This window comes from Limanda limanda, chromosome 20, assembly GCF_963576545.1.
Source record: "Limanda limanda chromosome 20, fLimLim1.1, whole genome shotgun sequence".
In the NCBI taxonomy this organism is placed as follows: domain Eukaryota; kingdom Metazoa; phylum Chordata; class Actinopteri; order Pleuronectiformes; family Pleuronectidae; genus Limanda; species Limanda limanda.
In genome coordinates, this window is record NC_083655.1 from 18,227,757 (window position 1) to 18,250,178 (window position 22,422).

Consider the following 22,422-nt stretch of genomic DNA (forward strand, 5'->3'; position numbering starts at 1 on the left):
GCACACATGAGCACACACACACATGCAACATGTAAACAACAGGTTGGTCGGTCAAAGTTTCAAAATATCATATTTGAATGTGTATATCAAATTATGATGTGCACTGATCATGTTTAAGAATAATAATTTCCAACCAGTTGTGTGTAAAAGATGAAATTAAAATGTGATCATTTTTTTATTATCCCTCAGAACGTACTTTCGACTTTTATTTTATTGTTTTTGAGTATTACCTCTTTTGACCCTTTTCTTTTGCCATTACTTTGAAATGAAGTTGTTTGCTTCATCTACTGTCTGATTTGATCATTTGTATTGTATCATTTAGTGTCTTTTTTAAAATGACATTGTATTGATTTGCTTCTTGCTTTTGATATTTTGTTTTCTTGTTTTCTTGTTTTTATATGTTGTCTCGGTGAAGCAATTTGTCACTAAGTGCTGTTATTATTATCAATCAATCGTTCAAATTTTGTATAGTCCATATTCACATATCACAATTTGTCTCATAGTGCCAAAATACATTTTTTTTATCATCATCATTATTGTAATTATTGGTAGTGTGGTTATTATTATAGTTCGTATTTCCATTTACAACATAATTTTAATTTCCCCCGAAATTTGACACATATTTTTGTCCAAAATACTAGACAAATGACTTTTCATACATTGTGATCAGGTAAATAAAGTGAAAGAAGTACGGTTGGTAGTTTGATGTGTTGTTAAAAATAATCACCTAGAGCTCCACCTTTACTCATTACATGAAGAATCAAACATCTTCTAGAGGAATAAACCCCGGACAGGTTACTAGCAGGCTGTCAAGGTACAGCAACAACACGCAGTCACCATCCCTCTCACTTCCAGGATCCAGGATGAGCGGCGCTGGCAGCAGCGAGGGTCGGGGAGGTGCGGGAAGGTGATGTCGTAAAGCGGAGTGTCGTAAACCAGGTGCGGAGAAGGGGAGGTGAAGGGGGAGGGAGGCAGGGAGGTAGAGAGAGGGGGGGTGGAGGTGGGGGGGAGAGGGGTGAGAGAGGAGGTGACTCTCCGGCAGCATTTAGACACAACGAAAGGATCATGGCGGATGGCCCCAGGTGTAAGCGCAGAAAGCAGGCGAACCCGAGGAGGAACAGCGGTGAGTACAAAAAAAAAAAAAAAAACTACTTCCACGGAGGAGCCGCTGTCTCCGGGAGACGGGTCCGCGGGACCACCGGTGAATTTCAGCGAAAAGTTTGTTCCGCGGGAGAGTCGAGTTGCCAGTCTCAGAAAGTGCAGTGGAAGCAGCGAGCGCCTGAGCGGTGCACCGTTATACCTGCTGTCGCGTCTCTCCCTCCGCCTAGCGGTCCGCCGCGCCGGGGACCGTTATACGCACCTCACCCCGCGGTCCCCGGACCTGCTCCTGCCTCCACTCCACCTCTATCCACCCTCACTCACTTTAAACCTCTTTATTTCGCCCGCTTTCATTGATTTACTCCCATTATGTCCACTTTTTTTTGTTAAGCCCACCACCGGACTCGGACCTGTCTCGTTGGGGGGGAAACGAGGCTGCCCCTGCTTGTTATTGCGGACCTCGACGGACTGGTTGTTTTTGAACACTTCGAGTTGGAAAAACACATTAGATATAATTCTGCTTCAGTCGAACGAGCTTGTGGGAATCGTTGGTGTGTTTTTGAAGGAGATGTAAAACTATTGTTGGGCTTCTTTCTGGTGCTCGGAGGCAGCAGGTAGCGCCCGGGACACTGTTGCTGAGCGCTGACTAAAAACCTGCTTTCCTGTTTTTAATTCTCGGCTTCGAGTTCATTTCACGTTGAACCACGACATTGCCACAGTGTGTCGAGGCAGTGGGACAGATCCGAGTTGTTGTGTTGATCGCGTCCCTGAGCGACTCCCCTCGCCGTCGCCCTCCCCCCCCCCCCCCCCCAACTTCTTGTGACAGTGTTCCGGGCCCCGGGTCGCCTCTCACGGTGTCCGGGCTCAGGGGCTGGACTCCGGGGTGAGGTGTTGGAGCTCAGCAGGAACCTGGATGTTGCTCGCTGCACGCGGAGGTTCCGGGGGAGAGAGGGACATCTCACGCGCGTGAAGCCCATATAAGGACAGCGGATCCTCTCCTGTCGCGCGCTGGGAATCGTGATTTCTCGCCGGACTGAGGTCGCGATCGAAACCTCAAACACTCATTTTGTCTCTTTTATTTCGTATTATTTGTATTTCCACTTCCCCTTTATCTCAACTGAATCTGCAGAATTAATTAAAAACAATTTCTTTGATGCGTTTTAATTATGTTCATATTCGGGGGGGGGGGGGGGGGGGGGGTTCACGCACCTTATTATGCCGTGAAAATATTATTTACGTGGTTCTAAAGTAGCCAGTAAAATTCTCTTCAGCTCCGGATACTTTGTTGCCACATTCTTCCGATCTGAAAACGCTCACTTGGCTTGAGGACTTTGATGTTCAAAGGACTTTTTCCAGTTGTTTTTACCGCATTTTCTTGAATTAAACGTATTTTTAAAATTCATTATTAACTAATTATTATATCGAGAAAGTAAGGTGGCCCTGACAAATGCTGTCCATCAAACTCAGCCATGCACGTGTGTTTGTGCCTCCCCGTGTTGCTTTAAGGAACTGGGGCAATGCTGGGAATTCGGTGTTATTCTTTTTTTTTTTTTTTTTTAAACGAGCCTGTAGAATTAAAAAAAGGAGAAGAAGCGGATTGTTTCTGTGGTGCTAAAAGCAGTCGGGTCCGTGGGAGGCTAAATGTGTGCTCGGGTGCCGTTTAGGTGTCGTGTGGATTTCCCGAGAGGGATTTGAAGAGTAACATGTTTTGTCCTGGTTTTTGATGCAATCCAATGCTCTTCACCGTCATTTCGTTTCTGTCATTCTTTGCGTTGTTGTGCCTGGAGTGCGTGTGCGCTGCTTCACACGCACACGGACCACACCTCAGCTAACGGTACTGCTGTCAAGGTGTGAATGTTTCTCTGCCTTGTTAGAAAAAAGGGAAGTCTTGTTTACTAATCTGGAGACACATCAGGACGTCCACTTTAAAAATGTAGATTTCTTTCCCTCTTTAACTTAACTGACTTTTAACTAAACTTTTGTAACAAATGACTCAGCCCTATTGATATTCAAAGTCACATCTGTATCTAAACAGATGTGTTCCCTTTTCACTTAAGCTCCATTTGCCTCTAAGGGCAGTGAAGTCGTGCTTTGAAGTCCTCACGTCTGACAAAGCAGCTGATCTGTCATGTAAATCAACTTCTCTTGTGTTTTGAGAACTCCTCTCTAACATTCAATTGAAGGCTGGTGTTGCATGTCCTCACAGCCTTGGTTTTGCCACAAATCACTCACTACTTATAGGGTGAAAAAAAACTTTAGCTAGCCAGTGTTAGGGGCTCCGTATAATTAAGGGAGCCCTCAGGTTGTGTCCGGCTTGTTATGGCCAGTGGCTCTGCCGTGTCCCGGGCTCGCTGGGGGAGCTGACATCAAGGTGAGCTCCATTCCCCCCCCCCCGCTGTAAACAGAGAGGTGTTAACAGCCCGCAGGATGACAGGTGTTTGCAATCGGTGTGATACTAAGGCTTCCTTTGACGCTTCTACCCAGTCCGCTCCCCTCAGGAATAAAAGCCGTTCCGCGCAACGGTAATTTAACACAGCAATTTGGGAATAGAGGAATGCACCCGGTATTAACATTCTTTGAAAAAATAAACAGGCCTGTCCTGGGACAGCTTTGTACCCGAGCTCCGGCGCTGTAGTCAATGTTCTCCGGACGGTGTTAGGAGTCACTTTTGAAACAAGCGCTCACGCAGGCAGCAAGGAATTCTATTTATTTGACAATATCAACATATGTCATTGGTCTCGTCCCCATATTCTGACTCTTCTCTTTTCTCTCTCCCTCCATATCCCCCCTTCTCTGTCTCTATTTCATATAACACTTGCACCTTAATGAATCACGCAGCAAATAAGGAAAATGAGCTTGTGGGCTCGGCACTTGGCAACAACTCATGTGATGTTGAAGAGCATGTTTATTGGCCTGGTAAAACTATACCTTACTAAACTAAGTGCCCCTGGCCTCATTCACCCTGTGTAGAAACTACAGAATATGACCACATGTAGCAAGAGTGAAACTGATCATGTTTTAGTGATAGCTACAGTTTGTTTGGTAGAAAAAGCCATGTTTTGGGTTCTAGGAGGAGGTGGCGATTGTCTCGGTCCACATGCCACTTCAGTTCTTTAAACATCTGTTTACATTTAGAAGGTCCTCCCCCTGTTTTGTGAAGAGTTTAGCAGAGGAGGACATTTCTCATTTATCTCACTGCTGCTCACAAACTTCCTTAGCAGCTTCATTTGAAAGTGCCAAGTAAGAAGAAAATCCCCCCCCGCCCGCCTCTGCTCTCTCTCTCTCTCTCTCTCTCTCTCTCTCTCTCTCTCTCTCTCGCTCTCTCTCTCTCTCTTCCTCTGTCTCTCTGTCACTCCTCCTTCCAGAGCCGGTCCTTTATTTCGGGGGGTTAAGACACAGTAGCCAGGGGTGCCTTTGATTGCCCCCTGACCTGGGCACCCATGCGTGCCGAGAGTATGACTTCACTTTCCCCCCCTGTGCCATTGTGAGGCTTTCGGCATGTCCAATTGTGTTTGTGTTTAAGCCTGTTCAATAAAAGGGGAAGAGAGGAGCTGGGGAGAGGGGGGGGTGTAGCTCCCTTCTTCTCTCCACCCACTCCTCTCTGACCCCTGAAACCGTGGGCTCCATGTTCCCTGTGGAGTCGAAAAAGGGGGGGATGGAGGGAGTTGGTGCAAAATGGCCGAGGTGACTGAAGAACTTTACAACAGGTGACAACTGTGGGACCGGTGCTGGTGGATGAAAAGCCTGACACACATGGCAGCTATCTCCCAGACCTGTATGGACCTACGGGTCAGTAAAGGTGTATGGTATGCTGCGGACATACATCAGCAAAAATAGCCCGTTAAGAATTTAGACGCTGTACAGGTGAAGTTAACAACCGTTGTTTTTATTACCAGTGTGGAAAAAAGTTCTGCTTTGGGCTCAGGCTCATCCCTCCACATCAATCGGGCTGGGAAGAGACCTGTCCTCATCTGACCATCAAACTTACGTGATGTACACCCACACTCCCACCTCGGTTAAGGCAGCTTAATGTTTAGCTGCTCCCATGGAGGCTGAGAGCATTAGCCTATAAAAAGGTAAAGAAGGGGTTTTAAACCCAGAGTCAGTTTCAGTAACCCCCTTAACTGCGCTTGGATGTGCTTTATTGGGGTTTGTGTGGCTGAATGCTTAAATGAACCATTGTGTGTTCAGGCCTTAGTGAGAAAGCCTGAGGAGAAAGAGCCTAGTTACCTTTGCAGTTTGCCTGCTCTACCTCATACACTTTCAGTGGCAGAAGAAAAGGCCCATTCAGCGGGCCCGGCATGGGGAGGGAGAGCCCTTTTCACACTCGGCTTGTGGGAAACTTCTCCTCCATACTGTGCATGCCATTTGCATATGACCCATTCTTTTCCCAAAGGTCCTTGCGAGGGAGGAATCTGTGGAACGTTCACAGAATTCATCAAATCCCTCTCTCACGCGGGCCTCAGGCTCTCGAGAGCCTGTGTCGCGGCACTCTCTCTGTGACATTTTGTGTCTTAGAAATGTAGCTTACATTTGCGTCACGCCCGCTCGCCACAACATTAACACTGATGCGTCCCCGTGGCATTTCTGTCCCGTGTGTTTTAAAGTGGCAATGTGTACGCTATACCCAGTGTGCTGTTTTTAATGTCAGGCTGAGGGCTTAATTTGGCACAGCAGGCAGGAGTTCCCCCTGAATCCCCGGCTCGGGCCAAGAGGGGTCCATCTGCATGACAGGACAACGTGATTGGGTGTGCGTGCCTGGAGGCTTCCCCAGCCGACGATGACGCAGCCGTCCATAGATCGGCGACACTGTCTCTGAAAGGACAAACATATCCAGAGTGGCTGCGTTTGCTGGGTCGAATAAAAGGGGGGTAAGGAGGGGGTTGGGGGGTAGCGCAGGGATGAGGCGGTGGGAGCTTGTAGCGACGTGTCAGCTCAGTGAACTGAACAAAAACAAAACCGTTGCTCTACAGCCAAACGGGCCCCCCCGCCCCCCCCCCCCCCGGAGTAGCAGCCCGCGCCGCCTCCTGTCTGCACGGCAGATCGTTTTTTGCTACTGTAGTAACCGGAGCTGTTGCCGTCATGAGACACAACGTGCTTGTTGTTCCTAGGTGACTTGTGTTTGTGTGACGGCCTTGAACCTAAACACTGATACTGAAACAGAGAATTGGTGCAGGCAGGTATCTGTTGCAGGAGAGCGAAGGGAGGAGAGCTCAGTCGAGTGTGTCCTGTAAACTAACTGAGCAGAGAAGCCTCCTCTGCTGACTCCCAAAGCGCTGAGTCATGGGCAGACAGGTGCGTTTGCAAGATGACTTCAACCTTAGGAACTCTCCTCCTCCTTTTCTTAGCTTTTCTTGTCTTCTCTACTTGCTCTCCCTACAGGTGTGGGGGGGTGAGATGTAATATTCTCTAGCAGTGTGTATACTAGAGGGAGAAATTACCTCTAAATTGCCGCCCTGGTGCAGGTGAATGTTGTGTTCACTGTGCCCAGCGCTGTGTGTTGATGTGTGTTTTTAATCATGTATATTTGGTGGCTGCTCCTCAGGCCCACAGTGAGTCCCTTTGGGTCGGTCTCCCCCCCCTCCTTGCTCCCCCATCATCACCACTGCCTCCTCTTCTCTCCCTTCCCGCCCATCTGTCCCCTCCCCTTCTTGTGGTCCTCAGAGGAGCAGTTAATGAAAAAGACTGGACTGACAGAAGAAGCAGGAGGCGGGCCCAGTGAGGGGCATTTGCGCGAGCTTGTGTTTGTGGCAAAACCTCAGACTACTAGTGTAGCGTCTCTTCAGACCACTTGACTGTCAGTTAGTCATCCTTTTATTTTGTTGTCTTCCTATATGTGACATGCTGTAAAGGCTGGAGGTGTAGTCCCTTTTCAACGTCCCTTGACCTTATTATAGTCCCACGGTGTTTCTGTCTACAGGGATGAAATGAGATGACATCAGATGAGGAGTAATCCGCTGCCGTGTACTGTGCTTTGAACACAGCCGAGTGGCTGGCTCCTCGCCAGACCGTTATGATGATCATATTGATTTTCCTCTCCATAGCACACAGAACTGATAATGGCCCTCCTGAGGGGGTAGGCATTCATATTCACACACTGATTCCAGTCGTCCCGAGGGCCACAGTGACTAACAAATGGAGTGGCCCTCCGTCCCCCCAAGCATGTGGGTTGAGCTAGCTAAGCTAGGCTAGCCCTGTGACAGCTCCTGCAACAAAAAAAAACCTTAGTCACCCTGTTTGTTAGTCCGAAAGAAGGCCGGCCGCTATGCTGGATGTCATCATGGATAAACATCCACACTGGATTAATGAGAGGAGAATGGCCCGGCTGAAAACAGAGGGAGGGCAGAAGAGGGGGGGCATGGAGCATCCACATCGCCCCATTTAACCCATAGACATTATTTTAACCCAAGGGGGCAACCGAGCTCAGACTCATTCATTGACTATTACTGAAGAAGGCGCTACATTATGTCCTTTGGATAAGAAATACAAAATTGCAAGAACAGAGGATAAAGAACATAGGGAATCCTTTATGTGTAACATGGATTGAATTGATGCTGCATCTTCACAGCAGTACACAGATTAAAACAGAGGGATGAAGGTGTTTTTCTTTCTGTCCCGAGGGTAATTGCAGTATAGGAATGCTCTGTATTTCCTAACAATGCTGGTGTTTTGTTCTCATGCATTTCTGTTGAGTCTGAAATCATGTGGTTTCATCAAGTTCCTCCCTTAAGAGACTCAACAGGCCTGGCCGCTGTTTGAGAAATACCTGTCAGTGAATGAACACTTTATTCCCTTGTTGCATCACTCCATGTGTTTCTTACTCCTACCACCTGTGTGTTGCTTTAACACATAGTTAGTGTCACACTAAACCTTTTAGATTTGATGGTCTTTACAATAGAGTTATGGGTTGCGATTGTGTTCTTGCTCTTGCTGACCAAACTATAGATTTATGCCCTGTCCACTCAAATACGGATATTTTGTAAAACAACCTTCTTGGCTTCTCACGACTACAACAGAGATTTTACGAACGCCTTCCAAAGTGTGGGTTTCTGAACACTCCAGTTTCGGTGTATCCATGTGAACATGACAAATGGAGCCTTTGGGAAACAATGACGTTACAGCTTTACCGAAGCTTTGAGTCGTGTGCCAGAAAAGTCTTGGATAAGTCGACAAAACAGAGGGAAATGTAAAGATATAAAGATAAATAGATATAAGCTGAAATAAGCCTGAGCTGCTATTGTTTTGTTTTTGAAATTACTACAGCCAAAGAAGAATAAGCTTACTGAGCATGCTCACAACTTTCTTATTATTTGACAGATAATTGATGGAAACTATCTCACCACATACTGGCCCAGCATGCTTGTTTGAGCTTTGCAGTCATTTTTTTGTTCTTGTCTGGACAGAGATATTTAAATAAATAAATAAATACCCCAAACCACCAAGCACAAAGTACATTGTGCAGTTCTTTTGACTCGTGGTCTCTTTAACTCTGGGAACTGGAATCAAGCCAGTGACCTTTGACCTGTCTCAGCCCACCTGTCCTGGCTCAGCTCCACTGCAGCCAATGTTCAGGTGTTTACAGTTAAAACATACCAGGGCCTCCCCAAGCCTGTTCCCTTCATTAGTGTGAATGTGTGTAATGTGGAATTTAATGTGTGTGTGTGGTTGTGTGTGTGTGTAGTGTGTAGTGTGTAGTGAAGAGAAGGGAGTAGATACCCTCGGATCTCCATAACCAGGCGATCATGCATCTGCTTTCTTACTCATGCTGACAGGAGCCCCTACCCCCCCCCCCCCCCCGCCTGGAGCTTTGCCCCCGCAACTCAATGAAGCGTGCCCTTTAATTGATCATGTTCGAATTGAGCAACATCATTAATTAGCACTTGCTCATCACTTGTTTGTTTGTTTTGTCCTACTGCTCCCATCATAACGCCCGTCATTAGCTGCGTGACGTGTCCGCTCGCTCGCCAGTGCTCTTACAACATCAACAAGAGCCACATGCGCTCGCCCCACCGTCTTTCTCATAAAGCGTCTCTCTGATCGGCCCCTTCCAGAGTCCCATGTATTCTTTCCTCTCTGCTCTTGTCTTTCTTTCTCTCATTCCTCTCTCTGGCAGCTGCTTTGGCTCTGATTCTCCAACACGAGCAGGTGCTGTAGGCATGCAGCAACCCGGCTATACAGCACTCATAAATAACACCTGACAAAAGTATGAGAGAGCCAGAAGTACAGGCAGAGTGAGCCAGGGAGGCCGAGATTGAACGTTTCCTCTGGCAGGAGAACAGGGTGTGGCTCACGGTCAAACGCTGGCCTTCTCAAGAAGGACATGTTCAGAATAGAAAGAGAAAATGGGAGTGCAGAGGAAAGAGGAGGAATGGAGCTTCTTCTCTCTTCGTGAAGGTGAATGTCTCTTTTTCGTGTGAAGTTGGTGTGCTTTCCTCAATGCCAACTTTTCAATAAACCCCTTTCATGCAAATTTCTGGTAAATGGATCTTTTTAAACACAAGGCCAGCACTAAGTGACTGGTTAAGGAGGAACTCGAAGTTGAGGGAAGGGAGTGTTATCTTTTTTTGTAATTAGAATGTAAGAGCTTGGAACAATGTTAATCGTGCTCTAAAAGCAAATGAAGAGGTCAGGAGAGAAATTATATGCACACTTTTATAATCATCATCAGTAATGAACCAGCACTCGGAATAAATGAACCCATAAATCAAGGGCTATTAATGAACACAGCTCAGAATAAAAGCCATGCTGTCTCTTTGTCATTTTATGCTCGTCAAATCCACCAGTGGCAGGCGCACATCCTGTCTCATCAGAAGCTATCGATCAGCCACTCTGGGCGAAGGTTACTTTGTCATTTTCTCTTGCCTCACCGGGAACAAAACCAGGAAGTGTGTGAGAGATTATGGCCCAGGATGCAACCTGAAAGCCCCTTTATCTCTGTGAAAACAAGAGGCTTCCTGCGGCCCTGCTCCCATCCAGGCCACCCCCACGTCCTCCTTCGCCCGCCCCGGCCCCCCAGCACCTGTGGCAGCCTATTTAAGGCTCCTCATCAGGGGCTACAGAGGCCACAGACCGGGGCAGAAAACATGAAAGCCTGGAGAGAGAATCATTGCTACGATGCAGTCCCAACTGTTTCACACAACACAAAGTGCAAAGATATATAGCGTTCCTTTTCAGACACATTCAAAAAAAGAGTTTGCCCAGGTCGAGCCCAGGAATGAATGGTCCCTTTTTTGTACTGTGCACCTCACGATCCAGGACAGAATTGGAAATAGGGTTAAGGAACACTGCTTAGCTGCTTTCAGACTTGCAATAAACAATGAAAGGGGCTGCACGTGAGAACGCAAATGTCAGAGAGAGAAGCTCTGGACATACTGTGAGTTTCTCCTGCAGCAGGAGATCCTCGGGAGGATTCACCGTTAGTGATTGGGATAGTTGAGGACATTTCTAACACGAGACAGACACAAAACTGAAAAAAAACAAAAGAATACAAATATCTCAGTATGAAAAAGTGGTGTTGACACAGACAGAGATGTCAAGGGAGCTGTTGCTGATAAGGGCCGACGCTGATGTCAATGTACTATAAACAAAAATGTGTGGTATCAGCAGCGGAAGTTATATGTTATATCCCGCCTCCGCCTGCTGGGCCACCCCTCACCTGAATGCTCCGGAGATTCCTGTGTTGTTTGTGAATGTGTCTGAGAGGAAAATCTCCTGCTGCGTTCTTCATATGTGAAGGGCAAAGCCATTCTGCATACTTTCTGCAGTGTGCATGTCTGAAAACGGCTCATGTGTCTTCTTGGTGGCTCACCCGTGATTCCAGCCACCTCTGCCTGGGCACAGTATGACACACAGGCCCAAAGACAAGGCCCTGTTTGTCGTGTCTTTGTCACCCATCTGAGGAGCTCTTTGACTCAAATTTGACACGTTTGTGTGTCTCTTTTGTTCAGCTTTGGTGAAGCAGTTCTATCCTCTAAAAGATAACTTCTGTCAATTTACCTCAAGTATTTCTGACGATTAAGCAACGGTACATGAAAGCTTGTTGGTCCCAGAATGCTACGTTGTTTATCAAAACCTCAGTCTTAGAAACCCCTCGATGCTCTTTTGAGTCGCTGCCACAGCTGGCAAGGGTGGTTTGTCTTGACAGTGGTCTGCGTTGAATTTCAATGACCCCCGCCCCCCCCCCACCCCATCCACCCGGTCTTATTATGCCATCACTGCTAACTGGCCCCTATTCACTGCAGTGTCCTGACTTCCCAGAGGGACCTAGATAAACAAGGGCTATTCAGTCACTGAAAAGCTCGCCCCACCTCCACCCCTGCCAGCCCTGGGCTGTCCTTGTTTCAGTGCCAGGCTGCAGCGCGTCTCGCGCGCCACCAATGCCAGCAGCAGCGGGCACCGTGCCATCAATTCTTCAGCGACACACAGCACACTTTTAGAGGGATTAAACTCAGACTTAACTCTGATAACTGATAAATGGCCTCTGTGAACGCAAAGCATAAATGAGGAGGAAGGCTGATACGGTGCAAGGGAGCTGTGGATACGTGTCTTTCTGCGTGGTTGTGAACGTTTTCTTTTTTACTTTACTTTTCTCTTTTAGTGTACTGTGTGTTTGAGAGAGAGGGAGCAGTGGTCTGTAGGTGTGGTTTGGTGTGATGTAGCAGGCCGAGCTGACTTCCTGTTGTTACAGTCCATCAGGGAGATCAGGGGTGGGGGATGCTCCCATGAGATTACCCCATGAGAGTCACATGGCCTGGCTGCAGTGCATTGGAAGACCATGTTATTTGTGTGTCTGTGTAGCTCCGTGTGTTAAGTGTAGTTAGTGAGTGCATTCCTGGCCTCCACCTGAAATCTGACCTGACTATGAACTGTCTCTGAAATGCTTCCTTTGCTTTTTCTGTGCTTCCCTCTATCCTTCCTTCTAATCAACAGATCTCAGAGGAAAAACCTCACATCTCCACGGGGTGCCTCTCTCATTCTCTCTCTTTCTCTCTCCTGACCAGATGTTTAAAAGCTGTTTGTTTGTTTACCCAATGGAAGTCACGTTGATTGATGGCTACCATAAAACTGGGCCTGCAAACTGATGACAGATGCCTCAGTATTAGAGTCAAATAATTTACATGTGGAAATTTTACAAGTGGACCAGTTTTATTGCATCACTAGTTGGTATAGTTAAAATGATATCAGTTGTCACAGTGCTCCTTGTGACTGAGGACCATTGGTAGGCAGAAGGGACAGTGACCTGTGGGATGTAATTGCCCTCCTGTCCTCCATACCTACATCACTACCCGACCGGTCAGCTAATTTAAGGCAGTGCCCTTCTAATCGAATGGCTGTCTGATAAATCTATTGAATCGGGGCAGATGTCCGCCGGGGTGTGGAAGTGACACAGCGTCTAGACGGGCTGAGAGGCGAGGAGACGACTCCAACGTGATTCAGATCCAAAGGAATCTCACCTTCTTCTTTCTCCTTCACTCCGCCGGCCCTGTCTGCTGACATGGAACGGCATTCTAACCAGATCTGTTCCTCCCGAGCGTCCTGCGAGCACACTCCTCAGGGGGACAGGGAGGATTTCTCAGGGCAATGTAGATTATTACAGACACATGCAGTCACTGATGCTGAGGTACACTCGGAAACAACATTAGAGTTGATTGAAAAGAGCATTACGGGAGGCTTACATTCGGGTCACCCTTCATCTGGCCCTCTTCTTTGGAATGAACACAAGCCAAGGCCGGAATTCCATATAATAATTGTATTGCCCTTTGACAGATAACATTGATGTAAAGCTGTTTATTGTTTATGATGAGTCGTTTGAATCCCAGGATGCCTTTCCCCTTGTCCTTGGGGAGCTTATCCCTCAGGCAGGGCTGACTGTGTTTTTATTAAAACCCAGGTTTAAATGGACCAGGTCCTTTGATCGACAAGCAGATTAACCAACTAATAAAACATACATCATGATATATAGAGATGCCCCCTCTGAGACTCTGGCTATTAATATACAAAAATGGAGGATTACTGTCTGCTTGCCTCCATGGTCATGGAGAGGGGATTAGGGTGCTGGTCCAGACAGATTGGATTTAATGTGTGTGTAAAACTAAATTACAAAGCCCCTGTGTATGTAGACTGATCTGTGTTCTTTGGCTGAGACGTCATCACATACTGTTGTGTAAGTGGATCAGTCATGTCCATTACAGTTGTAGGTCAGGTCCGACTTGGGAAGACAGAAACATGTTATTATTATTATTTTATCCTCAGTAGTTTCCGCATTAAATCCCATTATTACTCATCTGTAATTATACATTACACACTTTATTTTTTCATGTTATGTGTTGCTCAATCAAATTTGTTTAATGGCCTCTTTTTTACTGTTGTTTCCTTCCTTGATATTTTGTATGTTTTGAGGACTCAACAAAATAGAGAGTTACCCTTTTCCACTGATCCAAAAACCCACTAGCACCCACCCACTTAATCGGCGCCGGCTGTACCTGAACCTGTAACAAAACTGTATCTGTCCTTATATGTTGGTTACTTGCTCCTGTTTGACCCAGAACTGAACATTTGTTCTAAAACACTGCACATTCGTAATGTAAGCAGCATAATAATGCCCATGTATCCCAGTGTCCCTTCACGGTTAAGGTTGCCATTAACTCTTGTAACTCAGTGAATGTGGTTATGGGTGCTTCAGTGACATTTAAGGCTGAAACAGATTAATCCTGACTCAAAGAAAACAGGAGAATTCCGGCAAACATTTTCACAAACCCACATGAACACACACACACACACACACCTAACTCTCTTAACTTGCAATCAACAATTTCATAGTTTACAGCATGGTCGACACTGAAATATTAGTTCCAGTGGGGCATACATATTGTTCACTCTAGTAAGTAATATGACTCCATTTCGGTTTGACACACTGTTGAATTGACAAATTACAAGATAAAGCACAAAAGTGTTGTCACCTCAAAACCCGGTATATTCATAGTTTGACATGGACCATCAGATTATCTCATCTCGCAGGAGTAAAACCTCAGAACTGGGGAGCTGAGGAGTCACAGCCTACGTGTGTTGTATAAGTAAAGATAAACTTTATGAGACTTTAAAACATTTGTTTAAAGTCTCACTTTTGTTTCTCTGAATCCCTAGTCCATTTTGCAGATGTGGCTTTAAAGGAATCCTGCATGAACACAGTGAGATCTTTAAGGGAAGAGCATGGGTACTATTCTAAGTGGGATACAAGGGATTATTGACTTTGACTGTAATCATTTAAAAGTAAAAGCATGTAGCACCCTATCCCACAGATGTCCTCGAGATAGCAGTGGGTGTATGTCCTTTACCTGCTTTAACATGCGGCCCACACAAGAAACACACGTACACACACCCACCCTAGGCTGTTTATCCCCAAGGGCGCCAAGCTAAAGGAGAGAGAGCCCCTTAATCATGTTCCTGTCCCACATCCTCGTTATCAGCCACGATTAATGAGCTCTCCATTAATGAAAAAAAAACAGGAGGTGCCAGCCCCTCCTAAAGAGAGAGGGGGTGAGGGTGTGTGTGTGAGAGAGAGACAGGGAGATAGAGAGAGAGAGGGCCTGATAGTAAATGCTCCCCAGGTGCAATGACATCACCCTCTAAGGTAGATATGATAGCTGTCACAGCTTGCTTTTGTTAGGGATGGCAGGGTGTGTGTGTGTGTCTGTGTGTTTGTTCAAAGTGTGTGAGCGTGCCTGTTTGTGTGTGTGTATGCAGCCTCACATTCAATATTGTGTTTGGATTGTTGAAACTTAACCTCTGGGGTCTAATCCATTTTGCCTTTGTATATCTGTCTTCGCTTTTTGTCTATGGCGGCTGTACGGCGTGAGGAGGGCAGGAGTGAGGGAGGGAGGCGAGGGATAAGGAGCGCTTGATGAGACAGTAAAGGAGGAGACGGAGGAGGAGGGGGGAGAGGGCGGCAGGTGCAACGGACACCCGGCACAATCACCGGCGCTCGGCAAAAACAGCGACAGGAAATCAAGGTTGTCTTGGCAACCTGGCACTATCGATTAAGGTTGGCTGTCTCCGGGCTCACATCAGAGTCCCAGTGGAAATGGTGCTGCGTTGGGTTTCAGGCGAGGAAGAGGGGGAGGAGTTGACGGTGGACAAAGAGGGGAGGAAAAGCAGGAGCAGGTGAGGAGAGGAGAGTCGGACGATGAAGAGTACAGGTGATTGAATCTCGCTCAGAAGTGTCTCACTCACATCGTGGCTCCGCTCTGTTGCTTGCTTTTCTTTACCTGGCTCTCCGCCTCAGCTCGATGTTGCTCTGCATCTCCTCTAGATTTATGAATGCAGAAGACTTCTCATCACTAAGTCATTTCCATTGTTGAGGCCTTCTAAGAAACATTTAACACGCCTGGTCCCTTCGTCTCCTCCTGCCTCCTTTGCACTCTCTCCTCGTGTCTGTCTCTATATATGGGTCTATGCGGGCTCAGTTCTCCCAGTGTTTCCAGGCCATTAGTTCACATTGTGCAGTTTGATTTAAGGACCCTGTGGCACACATGAGGAGTTTACTCTTCCAACAGGGCGAGCAGGTTGCTGTGCAAACCCTCCGCTCGCACACAGGGATTTCACCATCATTGTATACTGAGGTGGTGATGTTGCATAAGCCCTGCACAGAGGTGATCGATACACAGTATAGACTTGTAAGGAGGAGTATTTTTGGCTGATACCGCACTCTGTTGTTGTATTTTAGTAAAGCGGTGTCTCTTTTACGCTCGCTCCACTTTGCTGTCTCTCTTTCTCGCTCCTGACAGAAGGTGAAATCACCCAAATCCCAAGCAGATGTGTCCGCTCTCTGTCTCTCTCCCACTCTTTCTCTGTCTCCCCCCCTGTCTCCCTTCAGCCCCTTTCACACGGGACCAAAACACCCACTCACATCTGGCTTTTGTCTTCAGTTTGAAAGGGTACAATTGGCTTTCATTCCCGGGTCATGACTCTGGTAGGCAGTAGGTATTTATCGGCCCCAGTTGGCAGTGATAAACGTGACACCCAGGTGGACATGCTCACTTTCATCAGTTTTCCGCGCTATACTGTCTTTCACACGAACACTCTAAACATCAGCTGCCCACCATGACACTATTAAACCCAAAACACAGCAGCTACTCCTTACTTTTTATACAGTCTCTGGGCTGCACAGAGCAAATTGCTTTTATGAATACCTCTCCCACATGTCTACCTGTCGTTCTCTCTTTCTTTCTCTGTCGTACACACATTTACTCATAAGTGACCATTCAGAAAAATAAAACTACCCCTCCTCTTTTTACTTTTATTTTACTTTTTACGCCAAAACTTATCTCATCCATCATTCAAATTAGTTGGATCTTCCCACCTTCCTAGCTTGGTAGATTGTGAAGGTTTGTTGCGAATTTATCTTCTCTATGGAGAGACAACAGTACAAAACTCCTCCTGTTTCCATCCCTCCCTCTCACATCCTCCTGCCCCCCATGGTCAGTTAAATACAGAGCAGTCCTCTGTCCTGCCATCATGTGAGTTTTACAACCCATTTAACCCATGGTCTTCTGGTGAGCCAGGCTCCATATTGTTCCACACAGTGTTTCATTTGCTGTGCTCAGCCTCTCATTTCTGCTCTGCTCTGTCCCTTAAATGTATAGTTTGGGGAAATAAATGCTTGTTTTGCTTCTTCTTCTTCTTGTGGCTCACTATCATGGCTGTTTGCAAAATCTGAGGCCACAACCTGCAGCCACTTCTGTTTCTAGTCCTCAAGCTATGCTAAGCTAGCTGCCTGCTGGCTGTAACTTCATACGTTCTGTACAAGCATAAGAGTAATATCAATATTCTCATCTAACTCTCGGCACGGGAGTGAAATAAACATATAGCCCGAAATGTCAAACTATAAAGTCACTATCATAACTTATCAATGGTTGTCAGCCTATATTCTCATCATTATTGTTACTTGTGAAGTTTGGTATCAAGTCTAAACCCTCAGCGTTCATTCTTAATCTTGAATATTTTAAACATATCAACTGTATTGTCAATTGTCAATTGACACTTATTCACATCGGTATATTTGCTCTGTCTTTGTCCTGGTTCACTAACACACAAACTATTTGTTTGACAATGGCTCTCCCAAAAAATCTTTCATTATAATAAAACTTGAATACTTAAGTCCAGTATTAACCCGTAGTATCAAAGCAATTACAAATACAGGGGAGTTGACCATCAAAGTTGTCAAAATAGAGTCTGAGTTTATACTGAAATTAATTAAATATCATAGATCAGATGCAATGAGTGCAACACAGAGTGGTTTATAATAGAGCTGAACACAACACAACTATGTATGTAGTCTAGAGTGATGCCTTACAAGACTGTATGGGCGCCCAGCATCCACCCTCCCCTCTCATCTCTCTTTATTTGGGGCTATTCTGGGCTGGACTAATGTGGCGGCGATGCTGCGTGCTGAGTGAGTCAGCGGTCATTAGGGCGTGCAGACAGCACTCCGCCGGAGGCCACAGGAGCCAGTCAGTCTAATGATGAGGCCAGTGAAGTGCCGGGGACCTGAGCGCTCAGGACGTCCTATAGCTCCATCCAATTAGCCTTTTCTGGCCCCGCCCATTGTCACCGTTACTTAGCCCGAGCAGGACAACCGAGGGCGGACACCCCATTTATCTTTGTTTCCATTATAAAAATAAAAAAAACGCTTCTCTTTGCCAAGGCAGAGAGACGGGGTTTCTGATCGATGCTGTACTGGTGATTTCATAAGTTTCTCATCTTGCATACGTGCACTTTATTGAAACCAGCTTATTTTGACATTTACATGTACATTAGCTTTTGTTAGCCTGAGCAGAGAGCCCAAAGTCTATACTGTACGCCTGTATGTGTCAGTCACTACTTTCTGTTGTAGCTGTCGTCTAACTGACAGAGCGAGAGAGAGAGCGCACGAGAGTGAGAGAGAGAGAGAGAGAGAGAGAGAGAGAGAGAGAGAGAGAGAGAGAGAGAGAGAGAGAGAGAGAGAGAGAGAGAGAGAGAGAGAGAGAGGCTCAGCCACAGTGCTCAGATCCAGTCATCCTCCCCTGGGAGAGGCTGACTGAACAGGAATGTAAACATGGCAGCTAAATAAACTGCTGCGTGGGGCACAGATAGAGAGAGAGGAGAGACAAGACAGGGAGGACAGAGAAAGAGAGAGTGCTTTTAGAGGTGACAGGATCACTCAGACAGAAGGGCAGACATTACAGGGTAGATATTTGCAGTTTGATATGGAGTACATCTGAGGTTAAATGGTCTGGATCAGGACAAATGCCATAAAGCGCATTTTCTTTGACCATTAGTTGGCAGCAGCTGTAATCAAAGAATTTAACCTGGGAGGGGAGATTACATCGAGGCTCACAAGGACAGCTCAGCATTCCTCTCCCTCCCCTCCTTTTAACACCTTATCTCAACCTCTCACTCTAAAATAAGATGCACTCACACCATGTCACATGGCACCAGCCATCACCCACAGCTCCTCAAATACTCTCTGGACTTTGAAAGCTTAAAAGTGTTCACACTGCTCTGCAGGTTTTTCGGTGTGGAAAAAGAGTAAAATCACTTATTGTACTGCTGTGTATCTCCATCATCTTGTATGTGTTTGGTTAGCTCTTGAAAAGCCATCGACACTGACGGTACACAGCTAAAGATAAGTTTTGTTGTTGGCCTACTGAACCTATAGTCTTCTTTCCACTGGTCCCAGTTCATGCATCTTGAAAAGCACCTTTCCATCTGTGGCTTGTTCTGTGGCGCCCTTCAGCTCCACCCCAAGTAGACATGTAATCCTTCAGGCTTGTTTTGATGTGGTGACGTGACTGTTGAGCACAGGTGCTGCCGGCTGCTGCCATGAGGTCTTTCTGGTTGCTATAACCCAGGGCAGGTGGCAGCCATTACGGCTCTGTCTGAGGAAGCAGACTGGCACCATTGCCGTTCCCACAGTGGGTTCTGCTTTCTTAATCCGCACTGGCGACCAATGGTTTCGACAGAGTAGTTGATTAAGATGAGCTGGCCTGGCAGTCCCTTCTCAACCTCAATGCCTGAAGTTAGCAGGACTTTGTCAAAGGCACTTCTTTTCATCCCTCCTCCCAGGTCCCTGCTCCTCCCTGCTTTGCTTTTTTCCTTTCTTCTAGCGCCTTTCATTTTCTTCTAAGGTGGATCAAAGAGAAGAGGTCTGCAGAGGCGTTTGGAACCAGACTCAGTGTCAACAAGTAGCTTTCTCTGCTTTCTCAGAGTCCCTACCTAGTTTGCTGGAATTTTCTGTGTAGAAAATAACCCCAACAGCTTCGGAATTCTATACGTTTGGTTACGGGTCATCTTCTTAGACCTACGTTTTCAGATCTTTTATGCTATAATGAGAATTGTGAAAAAAGTTGAATCATTATAAAGCTATGGTTGAGCACATTAGATGATGCGAGACTGCCTAGTAGGAAACATTGACATGATACTTCAGACTACAAATCTATTCCAAAACTTGCTAGCTCAACAGTCCGCCCTGCTATTCTACCTGATGTCTTCTTTATCCTCTCTCTCTATCATCACTCCCTCCCTTCCATCCCTGCCTTGAACACTGGGCGCTGGGCCAGAGGTGCTAAACAGCATCTTAACCTGGTGTCTGAGCTTCGACTCATCCTTTATTCATTCCCATTAAAGGAGCATGAGAGTTGTTCTCTCCCTGTAGCTGCTGCTGTTTCCCCCTCCATTAGAAAGACAAACGGCTGCAGCGCAAGTGTACCTACCTAGTCCCCCATACATAACTAATGGGTGGGTGTGAATGAAATATGCATGCAGGGTCTCTCCTGATACATGTGAGACGGACAGCATGAACGATGCTATATGAAGACACAACAGTGCGGATGTATAGGTGTTGTTGCACACAGAACTCTAACAGTGAGCACTCAACCTGCTCTGTATTGAATTCAGAATCCTGTCATCCAATAAGTCTACATTTGTAATTGTTTTCATGTTTATTAAATTCGTTCCCATGCTGGTTTTTCAAAGTGGAATAAAAATGGTGGTAAAATCCACGAATTCCTCATTTGAGAGAACTGGCAATCATCTTGGCATATAAAAAACAGAGGAACAAAAACACAAAAGCAATTCTACACACAGTCACTTAGAGCACACACATACCTACAGGAGTGCCATTTAGCAGGCAGTGTGCCAAAAATATTCCCCAGGATGTAAGCTTAGGTAGAGTACACATACACACACACAAACACACACACACACACAGACCAAACAATATCACCATCTCCCACGTTTACAACCTTGTTTCATCGTGAGGAGCCTGGTCGTGAAAAGGGAAAATAAAGGAGAGATAAAGAGCGGACAACAGACGATGGGAGGAGCGGAGTGAGATAAAGGTTAAGAATGCCGATGAAAACGGCAGAAAAGTGCTACGCCAGCGACTCCGGCAAGGAGACGGACAGGAGTGAGAATTTCTGCCGGCTGTTGGGATTTTGAGGGAGCAGGGAGGGGTTGTGGTGCTGGTGTTGTGCTGGGCAGGTCAGAATATCAGCATTTCCTGTGGACTGTCTACCACACCCTTTCTCTTTCTCCCCAAACCCTCTCAGCATTGCATAGGCTGCATCTCAATCAATTCATATAAATTGTACAATCTGTCAGAGAGACCTCTGGAACATTGGTCATTGACGTCTTATAGGAATTGGAGTTGGCCGGGGTGCTGGCTGAGCACCTGAGTAGTAATCCAGCCAATTAGCTTGGAAGGATCCATTTAAAGTGAGCAGTGGCATTACAGACAGGTGGAGAAGGTCAGGATTTCCCTCGGCTGATGGCTGAGGAGAGTGACGGGTCCAGAGAGGCTGCAAACTGTACAACTAGCACAGCACGCTTGGGAAGCTGGGAAGGTTGGGGTATTTCATTAATTTCATTAACAAAGCAGTTGCCTATCCATTGCAGCAGTGCATGGACTGATTTGATGGTAATCTATAATCTGTAGGCTTTGGTGCCACCGCTGTGCTTATCAGCCAGGTTTGTTTGGCCAGGCTCGGAACGCTGGTTTTAACAGGATGACAAGTTGCACGATTAACCTTCTGTGGTTTTTCTGTGTTGCTCTTTTTTAGCTGTTGTTTTTATTTATGCATGAATAGGTTGATAGTGTTGTGAGGTGTGTGCCTGTGCTCTGGCATTTCAGTGCGAGAACGTGTTTCTCTTAGTAGAACGGAAAATATTGTTATACAACAGAAAACTGTTCATTGTAATGAGTCTTTAGGTTTGATCTTTTTACATATTTTCCTTTAGTCCAGTCTCTGCTGGCAATTCAGTGTTAAACACTTCAGCTGATGGCCTTCTCTACATTATACATGAGAATGCATTGTTGATTTCATTTGTCTTTTAGGTATTCTAACCCCATCTCTCTTTATCTACCCTGTAATCTGGTCTGTGCTAGAGCAGTTGTGTATTCTCTTTAGTGGTATTATTAATCCATATTTGTTGGTGCTTCCACCATGTCACCGTGTGCTTGCTGGAAATGCAGCAGACAGTGGAGCTGTTGGTGGTGACATGTACAGCTCACATGGCGCCAGCTGCTTTTATTGGACAATAATGGGAGGCTGCCATGGATGACTTACAGGGATGCAGCCGCAACCCTCCATACGGAGGGGGTTTTATTTGAAGACAAGACGCTTGGTGCACATGTGGAAAGTTTTGCTATAGCGCAAGTGAACCGTTGTATGATGTATTTTCTGGCCTCAGACACTTAACACAGCAACACCTATAGCTGTGTGGGTGCAGCTTTTGGCCGGATGAATAATTGTGTTTGTGCCACGGTGCCATGAGTTCTAAAACATGCATCATAGGTGATGTGAGGCACTGTGGAAAATTAGTAGTTGTACATTTGTAGTACTTTATGTGTTCATGTACTGTTGTTTTGTAGAATACATCTTGTGTTATGATGAGCTGGTGACGTTTGCTCCTCCGTATCAGAACAGGAAGACAGGTTACTGCTTGTTTTGATTGGACAATAAGGCAGCTTGTATATAAGTCCGCCCTCATTAGTTCATTACGTGGTCGTGGGATGTGTGAGCTAATGAAATAACAGTGTTAGGTTATCAGATTGACCTAGTTCAGCATTGAGGAGTAGTAGGGAAGTGCTAAGGAAATTCTTGAAATTCTTGGATTACATAAAGGGATTACCTTTATTATTCACTCTGAAATGTAAAGTAGTTGTAGTTTAACATTTGCTTGTCAAATTGTCATCTAGTTAGCAAAATACAAACCAGGCAATTCAACATTAATATTGTCTATATTTTTTGCTCATTTTTCTATCCAATGTTTATGCCCACTTTAATG

At 46.1% G+C, this 22,422-nt stretch overlaps 1 protein-coding gene across 1 annotated transcript in view; it reads left to right on the top strand.

Moving 5' to 3' along the window:
- Window positions 1-1,032: 1,032 nt before the first annotated feature.
- Window positions 1,033-22,422, top strand: part of zeb1b (zinc finger E-box binding homeobox 1b) — a 49,294-nt gene continuing 27,904 nt past the window's right edge. The window contains exon 1 of the mRNA XM_061093893.1: window positions 1,033-1,123. Coding sequence (XP_060949876.1) covers window positions 1,066-1,123 — 58 coding nt within the window. The 5' untranslated portion in view covers window positions 1,033-1,065. The remainder of the gene's footprint in view (window positions 1,124-22,422) is intronic.